General features: G+C 38.1%; 2 protein-coding genes across 8 annotated transcripts; both read left to right on the top strand.

Annotated features, from left to right (window-relative positions):
* The first annotated feature begins 634 nt into the window (after window positions 1-634).
* tp53i3 (tumor protein p53 inducible protein 3) lies at window positions 635-5,556 on the top strand. Of its 2 annotated transcripts, XM_078276713.1 has the most exons (7): window positions 635-782; window positions 1,819-1,893; window positions 2,064-2,237; window positions 2,406-2,673; window positions 3,704-3,916; window positions 4,835-5,031; window positions 5,120-5,556. In XM_078276713.1, exons 2-7 carry the CDS (start codon window positions 1,840-1,842, stop codon window positions 5,315-5,317), a joined length of 1,104 nt encoding a protein of 367 aa, XP_078132839.1. In that variant the 5' UTR covers window positions 635-782; window positions 1,819-1,839; the 3' UTR covers window positions 5,318-5,556. The 2 variants fall into 2 exon arrangements, with proteins under 2 accessions (XP_078132839.1, XP_078132840.1); XM_078276714.1 differs by lacking the exon at window positions 1,819-1,893 and having other exon boundaries at window positions 636-782.
* A 761-nt stretch (window positions 5,557-6,317) lies between these two features.
* Window positions 6,318-14,331, top strand: dnajc5gb (DnaJ (Hsp40) homolog, subfamily C, member 5 gamma b). Of its 6 annotated transcripts, none has more exons than XM_078277030.1 (7): window positions 6,318-6,500; window positions 6,859-6,988; window positions 7,142-7,355; window positions 7,552-7,705; window positions 8,500-8,562; window positions 9,950-10,012; window positions 11,090-14,331. In XM_078277030.1, the coding sequence occupies exons 2-7, from the start codon at window positions 6,876-6,878 to the stop codon at window positions 11,161-11,163; spliced, it is 681 nt and encodes a 226-aa protein (XP_078133156.1). In that variant the 5' UTR covers window positions 6,318-6,500; window positions 6,859-6,875; the 3' UTR covers window positions 11,164-14,331. The 6 variants fall into 6 exon arrangements, with proteins under 6 accessions (XP_078133156.1, XP_078133155.1, XP_078133154.1 ...); XM_078277029.1 differs by having other exon boundaries at window positions 9,947-10,012; XM_078277028.1 differs by having other exon boundaries at window positions 8,497-8,562.
* The last annotated feature ends 81 nt before the right edge of the window (window positions 14,332-14,412 follow it).

The following is a 14,412-nucleotide window of genomic DNA, read 5'->3' as shown; positions in this document are numbered from 1 at the left end:
GCTGGAATATTTTTAATCATACCTTTTCAAGGATTTTGGCAATACTGAGGTCACAAAATGTTAACTTAGACACAAGATCTACAAATTTACAATGTTTTTCTTGTTATTTTTAATTAATTTAACTGTTCAGTTATACTTGTTTAATTTGATCTTCCTACATGGCGTCTGTTCTCTGCTGAAAGAACAATTCACAATCGATTACTTGTTCAACAGAAAATTAATATGCAACTATTTTGACAAAAACAAGTCTGGTTCCAGCTTCTTAAATGTGAATATCACCTTGTTTTCTTTGTCTTCTGTGATAATAAACTGAAACTCTTTGGGACTGTTGAACCAAATTAGAGATTTGAAGAAGTTGACGTTAGCTCTGGGAACTAATGGGCATTTTGTACCGTTAGCTGACGTTGAATGGAATCAAAGGATAAAATGAGAAAATAATTTATAATCAAAAATGAAAGATATAACTTTATAACTTTAGTTCAGCCCCGTTCTCCACACTGCCAGGATCTGATAGAGGATGAATCCCATCATTTCCCTTCTACTTGTTTTGCCAGAAAACAGTCACATTAAAGTACATTAATGGCCCTAATGAAAACCAGCTTTTCTTGTTCAGTATTCCTTTAAAAAATGCCTCGTCATGTGGAAGACAGAAAGCCGGCCCCTTTGCTGGTTTGATCCCTCAACCCCCAAACCGGAGCCCAGCCTGGATGATGGCACAACTACACTTCCAAAAACCTCACACAGTCATCTTAGAGTTGATCAACTGTTGACATCGCTGTATGGTAAGTTCACGTTATTAATGCTTTATCACAATTTAAAGGTAGCAGATCGATTCACTGTCAAATAAGCAGCTATCCTAAGCTATAAACTGCTGCATTTTCTTCTACTGGTGGCTTTAATGCAACTTAATCAAACTGTTGTAGGCTATCTACCACTTTAGACACTTTAATCGAAGATTTTTCAAGTCTTAAGGACTGGAAAGTGTTTACAGCGCAGGCGCGTTACGTTGCGGCTCATTACTGTAATGATGGAAGTTCATTGACCCTCCGTCATATCGATACTAAAATACTTTATTATTACAACTGGTTCCTCTTCTCTCTTCTTCCGTTTCCCCTCAGCTTCTCCTTAATAGTTTTGTTATTATTTACACCCATGTTCACTACACAGTGAAGCTAACTGGGCTAGCTACATGTTTATGATTTGCACCTGTATGGAAAGCAAAATGGCCCATAATTCACTGATGTGTTTTTTTTCCATGTCCATGCTTTAAAGGTGTTTTTACCTAAATTATGAAATAATATATATATTATAAAATAATACCAACAAAAAAAACATTTTTTATGACCTCATTTAGCTTTGCAGAAAGTTTTGGCTATGTGTGCCCATGCAGATTTGATGATATTTCACTCAAAGAGGAACTACACTACACACAAAATTATTTTCATAATCACATATATTCTTGTTGGTAACACGGGTGATTTTTTTTCTCTCAAATAAATTAGCTTACTGGAGACAGGTATGTCAAAATATGGTCAAAAAGAATCAAACTATCTGCATGGCAATTACATGTTTTTGTGACATTATTTGTGTTCTTGTGGTTTTCAAGATTAAGGAAAAGGTGCAGAAAGATTTTTTTTCATAATATGGGATCTATAAACAGATGTGCATTTTTCAGTCCATCTCTCCATTTCCCAGGGATCACTTAGTTATTATAAATAAGGATATAACTTATTTTCTGTAAGAATTTATGCTCTCGATCTGTTCAAGTATGGTTGCGTTTGATAGTTCCTGCCTACTTTTGCTTTTATCAAATCACAGTTGCCACTGCTGGTGCTATGAATGCATCACATCCTGCACACTGGAACATTTTTACTCAGAAACACCTTCCAGACAGTGAGTGTCTACAGCCAAAATAAAAATTGCTTGTATAAAATGACTATAGGTTATATTGCTTCAGTTGTCAACCAGCTTTACGCCAACAAGGCAAGCACAACAAGGTTTCATCACAACATTTTAGTATTTAAAACATATTTTTCTATACATTTTCTATTTTCCCTTTACAGGCCTGGCACAAGTGTTGCTCTAGCTTTGCCAAGATGATGCGTGCAGTGTGTGTTGATGTACCAGGAGGACCAGAGAATTTGCTGCTGCGAAGTGTCTCGAGACCTCAGCCCAAAGGTGGAGAAGTCCTGATTAAAGTTCATGCAACTGCCCTCAACAGGGCAGACTTACTGCAGGTATAATGCAATTCTTACAAAGCATAAGATTACTACAGTCTCCGTGCTTAACATATCTATTGTCCTGCTAAATGTGGTTATTTAAGTTCATGTGACTTGTCAACATTTTTATATTTTGAAACAATTACAACTAAGTCAAGTGCAATCATATTTTTCTGTTTTCCACAGAGGCGAGGACTGTACCCTCCTCCTCCAGGTGAGAGTGACATCATAGGCCTGGAGGTTGCTGGAACTGTGGATACTCTGGGCCCAGGGGTGAAAGGAGGCTGGAGGCCAGATGACAGGGTCATGGCTTTGCTCTGTGGAGGAGGATATGCAGAATATGTTTCTGTGCCCGAGGAGCTTCTCCTGCCCATTCCCCCTAATCTCACTCTCTGTCAGGCTGCTGCGATCCCAGAGGCCTGGCTCACTGCTTTTCAGCTGCTGGTTTTCATAGGTACAAAAATATGCCATCTCACTGACTACATTTACATGCACACAATATTCAGTTTTTTGCCCTTTTTTGCCCTTATAAAAGACGATATTCCGACTAAGCTATTTACATGGCTAATGAAAGTGAATATTCCGCTAATATTATGTAGCTGTGAAAAATAAGATTTTTTTCAAAGTTCACCAGCAGTGGTGGACTTGTCGGACTGTGCGAACACAACGTCCCTCTCATTCCTTCAACTAGCTTCTCGAAAAGGTCGACGTAGCGATGTGCAGGGGTATTGGACTGGGGGGAAAAAGGGGACTGAGTACCCAGGGCCCTCATGTGAGGAGGGCCCAAAAAGATGCTAGAAAGAGTAGCTGTGGATGCGGGAAGGGGCCCATAGAAAATGCCTTTCTACAGGGCCCAGCATTTTGTGCTACAGTCCTGGCGATGTGTGTGCATATCCAAAAACCTGTTGATATCCAACTCTTTGATAATGTTTAAAAGGTAGCGGTGTTTCACCTTCTTTTTGGGACTGCAGCCTTGCAAATTGTTGGCTGGTTGATTTGTGTCCAGCAACCATAGCAACGCACAGAGCTGACCATAAGCCGTAAAAACGTAAAAACCCTGATTGAGACGCACATCCCGAATGCAATGCATGTCCAAAGAATGCCTCTAAAACCCAAATAATACCAGAATATCCCACGTCTTAATCTGAAAATGCTATATTCGAAAAAAGGCCTTATTCAGAATATGCTGTTTACATGACCCGTATCAAATTTGGAAAATTGTCATATTCGGAATAATAGTGGAATATTGATGTGCATGTAAACGTACTCATGTGGTTAAAACACGGCAATACATTATCTGAAACTACAAGTTTATCACAATTATCACAACAATTAAAGATGGTAAAGTATTATTTTCTATTAGTTACCACTTCACTTTATACAACCTTTTCCCTGCCTGTTCCCTCTCTCTATAATTAACAAGGGGGGGAAATATTAAATACTGTATATTAAATTCTTGTTGCCACCTGTCTTCTCTGCCACAGCTCAGGTGAAGGAGGGTGAAGTAGTGCTGGCTCATGCTGGAGCCAGCGGAGTGGGAACAGCTGCCGTTCAGCTGGTTCGTCTGTTTGGTGCCGTGCCCATCGTTACTGCAGGGAGCCCAGAAAAACTCAAGATGGCTGAGAATCTGGGAGCAGCAGCTGGGTTTAATTACAAAGAAGAGAGCTTTGCACAGGGAGTTCATGACTTTACAGGAGGTGAATTGTGTAGCTGTATAGACGGTTGACTATGCTGCAGAAGACAGGGCTAATCTTCTATTCTACTAATCATTAATTGTAATATTTTTGTATTGTTCTTATTGCAGTGATCCCACACAATATGTCAGTGTTATACACTTTTCATTGGATTTTCTGTGCAGCCGTAACTAGTAGTTATATTTGGTGAGCAAAGACATGTTTAAAAAGTTGGAATAAAAAAAAAAACAGACTAGAGATGACTACATGTCTAAACTTTAAATGATTATTATATATTTTTCTTACGGTCAACAAATCCAATGAAAAGTCTAAAACCAACAATGTGTTAGTTAATCTCTCAATACTTAATAACTTCCCTACGTCCACTGTGGAAAAGTCACAAATATATAGTTTAATTTATTTTTTTAAAAGCTAAGTAGTTCCCTAAAACAGCTGGGCATTGTAGTTTTTATTATTTTATTTTCAGCTGTGGATTAATACACATTTGATGCTTGAGTAAGTATTACCGGCAAAAGGACTGTGTATTTGGGAAGGAGTCAAAATAAACAGCACCAGAGTTCATAATGAAGGAACATTTCGTCCAATATAACAATGTGGCTCATTGGTGTGTATTCAGTAGTTCTTGAACAACAATGGAGCACTAGGGTAAAGAGGAATAAATATCAGACTTTGACTACACAAATACTACTTACTGTTAAAGATCAATTCATTGTTGGTTTTGTTCTTTTCAATAGTGACAGTAAGAAAAATACAGAATACCACCAGACATAATGATTATGTTTCAAATAATGAATGTTACATATGGGTATATCACTGATGAGAATTAAAATAAGACCAAATAAAGAGTCAGAGTTAAGGGTCAAATGCAGATTAAATATCCTGCACAACTCAGTTGTGTCACTAATTACAGTTTTTTCACAGGCAAGGGAGCAAACATCATCCTTGACTGCATTGGTGGGTGTAACTGGGAGCAAAATGTGAGCTCTTTAGCCACTGACGGCAGGTGGGTGCTGTACGGCACCATGGGAGGCAGGGCGGTCGAGGGAGATCTGCTGGGCAAACTGCTCTCTAAGCGAGGCCACTTGCTCTGCAGCCTCCTCCGCTCTCGCAGCCTTCAGGTGAGAATTCATGCGGACTCGTGTCAACAGTGCTGAAACATCTCTGGTATTTACATGTCTAACTTGCTTTGCTTTTTTCTTTTCACAGTACAAAGCAGACCTGGTGAAGGCTTTCTCACAGCGAGTGTTACCGTGTTTCTCAGAACAGCCCGCATCCTTGAGGCCAGTGATTGACAGCACATTCAACCTGGAGGACATCGCAGAAGCTCACAGGCACATGGAGGCCAACAAGAACATGGGGAAGATTGTCATTAATGTGATTCCACAGAATCAGGATACTCAGTGATGAACAGCTGCAGTAATATTAAAGAAATGTAATTGCTCTGAAGTACATTTGATCTATGTGATTTGAAAACTATTTGTCTAACACAAATATTGATAGTGATTTTAAATATGCCTTAACCACCAATAGTCCAAAAATGATTTTTTATTTTAGTCTCTTCTGTAGTGTCATGATTAACCATAACCACTACTGTTTATTATCTGTATTGTGTTCATGCTGGATATTAAAGAGACCAACACTGACTCTCCTCTTCACAGATAAACAAAATATTACAGAACCACACCAGAAAACCATTAAAAGAAACCTGTGGTAAAAGCATAGCTATTATCCTGTCAAACATAATCAAATAGCACACTGTAGCATGTGCAGTTGTATTATGTCTACAAAAAAAGTAATAAAATGCATATAAACATTGCATAACAATTTTACGCTTACACTTCCAAATTTCCCATAAATCATATTTTACCTTCTTTATAAAAGTGGTGGTTACTAAAATGCTCCTCAGAGGAGGCGGAACCCTTTACATTTTGGACTTTGAATCTTTGGATTTTAAAGGTGGGACTAATTTCAACTACTTTATAAACTGCTGGATATTCATAATAATTCACCATAATTTATTAGTTGATTTATATTTTGTATTAATAATCTAAATCTGCAAAATAACTCATGTCAAGTCAATTAAGTGGAGTCAAAAATACAATATTGGCTTGAAAAAGTACAAGTATAAAGTTGCATAAAATAGTAAACTCAAGTACCTCAAAATTGTACGTTACAGTACTTGAGCAAAGTTACATTCCACCACTGGTATTAGCAAAGTAATTACACACATTCAGTAGTGCACAAAACACTTAATATAATTATATTAATACCTATAAAGCAAACCCTTATTTCGTTATTTATTAATACATTACATACAAATTCTGCGTATTTTAAACGCAGCCGCGCGCGCAGCAAACTGAACAATAACGTGAAAGGATTCCTTCCTGTCTTAGCTTCCTGCTTAGCTCTTTTAAGCTTCCTGCTTCCTTAGCTCTTCGCTGCTGAAGTTTTCCTCCATGAGGAGAGACGTTTAAACAGAGGAAACCGAGTACTACCAGCCTCACTACATGGAACAAACTTTAGGACAACCAACGGACACTTTTCGGACTCTATGATTCGACCAAAAACAACGATAGTTATACGTCCAGTACGTAAGATTTAACGTATAACTTCCTCCTCATGCTAAAGTTAGCTAAATCAGTTAGCTTTTTGTCGTGACTTAAACCAAAAGATCCTTTATTCTAAACCGTCTCTGCTTAAACGTTACCCCGCAGGGTTTAACATTAAGTGAAATAACGTTAACCCTAATTGAATATTTGAGTTAAGTCCTGTAGCTAACTAATTCCTTATGTCACAAACTTAAACTCTAGCTAGTTATATAAGTAATATTATGGGCGGTGGTGGACTCCCAGCATGCTTTACTTCTCGTTTATTGTGGTTTATTTACTTCGCCGAGCTTATTAGCCATTAAAGGTCTTACTCCATTTGTGTTTTTTATGTCACAGCCGCCAAATCCTGAAACATGCAGGACCCAAACAGACCTCAGCGTAAAATGTCAACAGCAGGAGACAGCTTGTACAAACTCCTGGGGCTGGAGAAAGGAGCATCTCCAGAAGAAATAAAGAAGGCATACAGGTATGTTCATAAAGATAAATTAATCGGTTCATTTCGCATTGAGTAAACCCTTGGAATTCATGGCTGTATGTGCGTTTTTTTGTTCCATTCTATAAACGGGTGCAAAGTTGCGTAGTCTGACTAAGAGTGGTATTCTCACTCGTTTGTTTTCAGGAAACTGGCGTTAAGGCATCACCCTGATAAGAACCCAGACAACCCAGAAGCTGCTGACACATTCAAAGAGATCAACAATGCCAACTCCATCCTCAGTGATGAGAACAAACGGAAGATCTACGACGAGTATGGATCCATGGGCCTCTATGTGGCCGAGCAGTTCGGGGACGACAGTGTCAAATACTACTTCCTAATGTCCAAGTGCTGGTTCAAGGTGAGGGCCAATGTGGTTTTGAAAGTCTGTGAAAATTGAGTGAACGTGTGACTGAAAATGTAATCCAGCGTTCTCTATATTTTAACTGCCTTCATTTAGTTAAATATTTTATTTTGTAGGGTTGACATGCAGTAAATGTTTGCATACAACTAGCACATACACATACTGACATTGATTCCCTTTCCTTTGTGTTCAGACCCTTGTGGTGTGCTGCTGTTTCTTCACCGGCTGCTGCTGTTGCTGCTGCTGCTGTTTCTGCTGTGGGAAGTGTAAAAAGCCAGCAGACGGTGAAGACTTTACCTATATGGACCCAGAGGACCTTGAGGCAGAGATCAGAGAACAGAATGCAGGTGAGGGACTTTGTTCTTTTGGATTTACTTCAGCTCGTAAAGGATATCTTCCAGCTGCTCACATAAAAAGGGACATCACATGTTGTCTAGTTGGTGCCTGTTACATCAGAGTGCATGTAAAAGTTTTTTCACTTAGTATTTCCAAATCATATTCTAATGGTGTTTTTCGTGAATACTTGCTTTTGTTGAAATATACATTCAAATGCAGTGTTTACACTGCAAAAGGCAGCATTCAACATCAGTGGCCCCAAATACCTAAAAATAATCTGTTTGAAAACCGAACTCATCCTTTAATGAGACAGTCAGTTAACTGCACACAGCACTTTCATGTTTCCTGGGCAGTTTGTAATTATTTTACAGCAAAGCTCGTCAAAGGGATAAAAGCTTCATTGGTTTGCATTTCATTAATACATTTCGATCAGTTACTTTCTGTGCAAGGATGAGTCGTCACATGACAGGAAAATGCCTTTTTGATAAAGTGGATGCATCCAGTGTCTAAATTAGGAAGTAGTTAATGCCGTTTTCACAAAAGCTTTTTTGTAGTGCAGTTTTAACTGAATTGACTATTGTAATTCATCCATTCAGTCATGGAAATAATGCATTGCTGGAGAGGGAGTAAAGATGAATATGTAAATTTTGGGGACAATTTTAATGCAAGTTCCTAGATTTTGAACGGCAAACTATCTTCTGAATGTTCAGGCTTGGTGTTTGGTTAAGAACGCTTTTATGGTGAAAAATGAAGCCTGGTAGAGATTAAAGGAATAGTTTGACATTTCCACTTTGTTTCACAGCAGGAGACCATGTAATAGTTATTCAGCCGAGCCCTGGCACTTCAGATAATGACGTCACCCCATCAGGTAAAGTTCACCTGTCCTTCAGCTGACTGCGGTCTATTGTAATTAGTAATTTAAATTTCACTTTGCTGAAAAGTGAATAAAGATGGACGTGTCATTTAGTGGACAAATTGAAGTTGCTACATGTTTAAATGGCAACTTATCTTCTAAATGTTCAGGCTTGGTGTTTGTTCAGAGCACTTTATAGTGAACAAGTGGAGATTAAAAAAGGTATAGTTTGACGTTTAGGGAAATATGCTTATTTGCTTTCTTGCCGATTTGGAGATAAATACCACTAATGTCTGTGCACTAAATATAAAGCTGCAGCCTCTTAGCTTAGCATAAAGACTGAAACAAAAAAAAAAAAAACTAGCCTGGCACTGTCCAAAAATAACCGTCGCCAAGCAAATAGCTGAGACTTCAGAAAGTCACTGCTTCCGGCCAAGAAATAGTCCTGCACATAACCTCATGAATCCACAATTGTACTGTTGTACAGATTAGAGATGCACCGATAGACCGGCCGGTGACCGGAATTGGCCGGTTTTCATGTGCTCGGCCATGACCGGCAGGTCAGTCTGACGTATGCCGATTTCATGCCGGTCAATGCTACAATCAACTGACAACGTAAGTTATACAAGTTACAGTTCTGAAGGATGCACACATGGACGCCTTTCTCTCAACTTTTCCGCCGTGTGTCGCACGTACCCGCTCGCGGTGTGAAGCGTGTGTCCGTGCTATTCTCGCACATGTAGGGAACCTCGTGAATTAACCTGCAACATGTCAGCTGTTTGGAAATTCTTCAGCGTGTGTGCAGAAGGTAACAAGTTTGCAATATGCAACGCCTGCAAGGAAAAAGTAGGGCGTGGAGGGACGACACCAAAAAAACTAAATCACTTTTTTAGTTGGATATTGGATGTGAAAAGAAGGAAATTGTTCTTCTATAACATTGCACTTTAGATGTGTGTGAATTTCCCACACCAGGAGTAATTCATATAGTTCTATTTTATAGTGATCCATTATCTGTTCAAAAAATGTTCTATGTTCTGTGCGAAATGTTCTATTAAAGAAAAGATAGAAAATAAATATTTGTGTGTGCTGTAAAGAGGTTAGAAAAAATGAAACCGGAATCAGCTAAAATTGGTATCGGCTGGCCTAACTCAAAGAAAATCAGAAATTGGAATCGTCCTAGAAAGTTGTAATAGATGCATCTCTAGTACAGATTAAACAAACAAGATATGTTCATTACTGAGCCTTAGAGGTGTTGGTAGGTGGATTTTGTGGCCAGAGGCAAGCTAACTGTTTCCCTTAAATCTTGCTCAATTCTTGGTCTTTGTATTTGGTGATACTTTACCTCAGAAGTCCTGTTAGGTAGAAGCGTGGCTTTGCTTACAGTTACTTTGTTTCACAGCAGGAGACCATGTAATAGTTATTCAGCCGAGCCCTGGCACTTCAGATAACGGCGTCACCCCGTCAGGTAAAGTTCACCTGTCCTTCAGCTGACTGCTGTTCTGTGCCAATTCACTAATCTGGCAGAACATGAAGCAGCATGTCCCCGTGGAGGGATTCATGTTTTGGCACCTTCTAATACCTCTAGCTCCGGGCGTGGAATGTGCGTTTGCCAAATCACATACTAACATTTCTTCCTTCAAGTTCTGCAAGATTGCTGTTATTAAGCATTATTATTAGCGTTATTTGTTATGACCCGTGTCCCCTGTTGCTTATTAATAACTGTGCTTGCTTACACTTGGATCACTGTGGATAATAATATCAATGAGCACAGAGGGCAAAACAGTGTACTAAAATGCTAACATTAATTATCAAGAGCAGTGGTTGTCAATCTTGAAGTTAGATCATTTCAGAGGAGCCACGCAGTTATAAATTAATTATAAAACTAATCAGCCTCTCTTTTAACTGTTCAAAAGTTTAACCAAAAAGATGGCTTATCAGAACTACTGATTTCAAGTGACTGCACTAAAAACAATTGCTAAAAACAATGGATTTAAGGCTTCTTGTGCTTTTTTTTTTTTTTTTTTTTTTCTTAAGCTGGTTTGTTTTAACATTTGTGCCGCTCTCCTGCTCCTCAATGCTGTATAATATACTAACTCATGTAAGGTTATTGGGAATATGTCTCTGTACCTGTCAGAGTATAACATGGTTCTTTACACAGTTATACTTTTTTGTCAGAAGAGTTTGTTCATTATAAATCCTACACCACATGCCAGTGCTGGGAGACACATTGAAATCACTGACTTAAGTAAAAGAAGCACTATAACAATATATAGTAGTCAATCAAGTAAAAGTTTTGCATTCATTTGTATAGAAGTATTAGGAGCAAGATGTACTCATTAGACCGCAAAATGTCAGTGTAATATTACATTATGGGATTAATATTACTGATGCATCAACATGTAAGCAGCATTTTTGTGGTCATGGTTTGCTTTATCTTAATACATTTTCTTCCATTGAAACAAACTGCTCTGTTTTGCGGTTTTTGCTGAGAAATAATTAGAAGTATAGAAAGTTAAAACGTCACTGTTTTTCACACCTGTAGGTGAAAATGCACCCATTGTGATTCAGCCTCATGCAACCAACGGCACTTTGGGAACCACGGGAGAGGAGTCCTGAGAAATCCACGTCGCCATCAGCGCTGCATTGATCTTTTTGAAAGATGATGAGTATATATGTTGTGTTTGAATGTGGCGGACATGCAGAAAACATTCATCTCCGAGGCGTTTGTTTAAAATTAACTAAGCAGCAGCGATTCGATAGTGCCATATTTTCTCTAGTGCCAGTGGGTTTGTCTTTGATCCAATCTATTTATTTTTTTAACTTTTTTTTTTTAATAGGTATCTGGACTGCATTACAGTGACATGACAAGCCATGCAAATGAAAGCTCTGAAATATTTTTTTCTTCATGTGCACTTTTAACATCTGTTTAAAATCCTAAAGCTGCCACGACGGTCTGAGATATTTTTAAAATGCAACTTAATGGTATGGTTCCCGATTATTAAAAGCCAACCACTCGGAGATTTAAGTGTTGAGTCATACTGCACATATTGTAGAAATAAAATAAAGGGCTTATTGAAATGATGTACAGTATATTGTGATTAAACCAAACAGTGTATTTAAAAATGTTTGGATGTCCACTTGTGTATTTAACAGCTTGTAAATAGCACAATTAGAATAAATAAAGTGATTCTGACAGGCAATACAGGAATAATTCAACATTTTGTGAGAAAGGCTTAGTCACTATCCGTCTGATGGTTAGATGAGATTTCAACTTTTCACATCATTGGGCAACTGAGATTGGTTGTGCGATTGCCAAATTGGCCGTGTGGGCCTTTTAAAGTTTTTGACAGTTGACAATATAGCACCATATTCATAAAGTTGGGTTTGAACAAAAGGCTTTGTTGATGTTGCTTGATTTTTAGGCACTTCCATGTAGTTAAACGCCAAATTAGATATAAATCTAGTGTTAATTTTGTGAAAATGACTAGGTTTGACTTGAACAGCATTTACGAGGCTGAAACGGGTAGTTTCGAATAACTCCGATATGACATGAACCTGGCATTAAGTATGGAGCTGGAGCTAGGAGGTGATTAGCCTAGCTTAGCATAAAGACTGGAAGAAGAAAAAGCTAGCTTGGTTTAAAAAATAAATAAAAATAAAACATTTCAAGCTCTGATGCTAACTTTCTGTCATCACTGTAAGGTTTTCAACTTGTTGTAGTTGCAGACGTACTACAAAAGTACTGGGCGGATAGATACATTATTTGTTAAAAAGGAACACACCGACTTATTGGGACTTTAGCTTATTTACCATAACCCCCAGTTTTAGACAAGTCGATACATACCCTTCTCGTGTCTGTCAGACAGAGTTGCAACACGCACGGACACGAGAAGGGTATGTATCGACTTGTCCAACTCTGGGGGTTATGGTGAATAAGCTAAAGTTCCAATAAGTCGGCGTGTTCCTTTAAGAAATAGTTCCATCACATAACTCCCTTTAGAACCACAGCTACATCAACAGAAAATGTCACAAATTAACATGTATGTAGTTTGTTTTGAGGTTTTCATAGACAGTTTGTTACCTTTCAACAGCTAGCTGTTCCTCCCCGTTTCCAGTCTTTATGCTAAGCTAACAAGTAATAGCCTCCTGGCTCCAGCTCCATATTAATATAACACACAGACATCAGAGTGGTGTCAATCTTCTCATCCAACGCTCGTAAAGAAAGCAAATAAGCGTATTTCCCAATGTATTTAAGTAGTTCTTGCTAGTACTTAGGGTTGCACGATATTGACAAAATGTGATATTGCGATATCGATTATGAATATTGCAATAGATATTAATTTCAATATTTTTAAACATGTAAAATTACAAAAGTTACGGGAAAACGCATCAAAATAGATTCATAGCAAATTAAACAAGTTTTCTTACAACACGATTTATTTCAGCTGACAGTCATATTGGACTGGTCCAACATGAATGAATAAATAAATAAAGGGCCATGTCTACAGAACAGGACATGTTTTACTGATTGTACAGTATAAAATAAACAACCATGTCTACAGAACAGGACATGTATTGGTTGGACAGTATAAAATATATAAATAAATGGGAACAGGACAACTTTTCTTTTGCTTCTGATTCGTTCCGTTTTGTTGTCTATTTCTTCACTTCCACTGTCACTCTTTCAAAATATGTACACACGTGGTACGCTCCATAGGGTTTGTCACGTAGTGGCCCCGTGCGCTGACGTGCACTAACGTGCAGGTGACACGGTAACTGGCCAATTAAACATGATCATTATAGCGTTTCAAGCGGGCTTTAAATCAAACACAACTAAGCCACACAGTCAACGGACGGGACACAGCGACTCCACAAAAACTAAATATTGCATACTTACTGCGACACTTTCGATGTAATATTGCGCAACGTGATATTGCGATAACGATATTGAGTCGATATATCTTACACCCCTACTACTACTGCTAGATATAAGTAGTACTGTTGGTTAGTTCACTGTACCTGCACATAAGGTGACCTCAAGAAAAAACAAGGGGGTGAATACTTGTTAAGGTACTGATAAAGCTCCCACAAATTGACAGGGATTTTCTGAAAAACACTCTTCCTACACTTGACGCTTAATCCAACTTCACTCGACATCGAGATGACTTAATGATTTATTGCCGATGAAATTTCTCAGATGCGTCGAGGCCTTTTAAAGACAATCTCTCTGGTGTGTGTGTGTGTGAGATGATTTATGGCCGGTGTGTGCCATGAAATACGGGAATCATGTTTTCTGTGTAAATCCAGAGGTATATTTTTGATTGGAAGTTTTATGACAAACTGAGTGTATATTAATATAACGCCATAAATTATGTCATCTTTCATGTTTGTATTATATTTTTTAGCTCTGCTGGGTGTAGGAATGTTGGGTTTGTGCATTTGGTACAAATCTTAATATTATATGTGCATATGTTTTAGCATTTTGTCCGTTTTTCTCGGGTGACTTTTACAGACAATGTTTAAATGAAGTTTAAACAATCCCAGAAATGTACGTAAAAGTCAGTTTTGTCAAAAACTGAACAAACGTGCCTGAAAACATTTTAGTTGGATTGTGTTTTATTTTTTTTCCTCAGGTTTGAATTATTTTGATTAAACGATAAAGAAAAATTGTATATTTTATCATCTCAACATCGTTTATTTTCTCCCCCCATTCTTTCAACTTTTCCATGGTTGTTTCTGTAAATTGTATTGTTTATGGATCAAATAAACTTTGGTGAGAATGGAGATGTCTGAAAGTTGTCTAGTAATTTGAATAGTTTGCTGTCAGTGACCAGCACCTCGGAGCTCAGTGACCTGCCATTGGCT

This window comes from Sander vitreus, chromosome 20, assembly GCF_031162955.1.
Source record: "Sander vitreus isolate 19-12246 chromosome 20, sanVit1, whole genome shotgun sequence".
NCBI classification, from domain to species: Eukaryota; Metazoa; Chordata; class Actinopteri; order Perciformes; family Percidae; genus Sander; species Sander vitreus.
The sequence above is the reverse complement of the archived record's forward strand: the minus strand, read 5'-3'. Positions and strand labels throughout refer to the sequence as shown.

Bases quoted from the DNA above. Each gene is read 5' to 3' on its own strand.
- dnajc5gb (XM_078277027.1), top strand. From the start codon at position 6,876: ATGCAGGACCCAAACAGACCTCAGCGTAAAATGTCAACAGCAGGAGAC. The intron at 7,706-8,496 runs GTGAGGGACTTT...TTTGTTTCACAG, and splicing joins GATCAGAGAACAGAATGCAG to CAGGAGACCATGTAATAGTT. The intron at 10,013-11,089 runs GTAAAGTTCACC...TCACACCTGTAG, and splicing joins TAACGGCGTCACCCCGTCAG to GTGAAAATGCACCCATTGTG.
- tp53i3 (XM_078276713.1), top strand. From the start codon at position 1,840: ATGCATCACATCCTGCACACTGGAACATTTTTACTCAGAAACACCTTC. The intron at 1,894-2,063 runs GTGAGTGTCTAC...TTCCCTTTACAG, and splicing joins TCAGAAACACCTTCCAGACA to GCCTGGCACAAGTGTTGCTC. The intron at 3,917-4,834 runs GTGAATTGTGTA...GTTTTTTCACAG, and splicing joins AGTTCATGACTTTACAGGAG to GCAAGGGAGCAAACATCATC.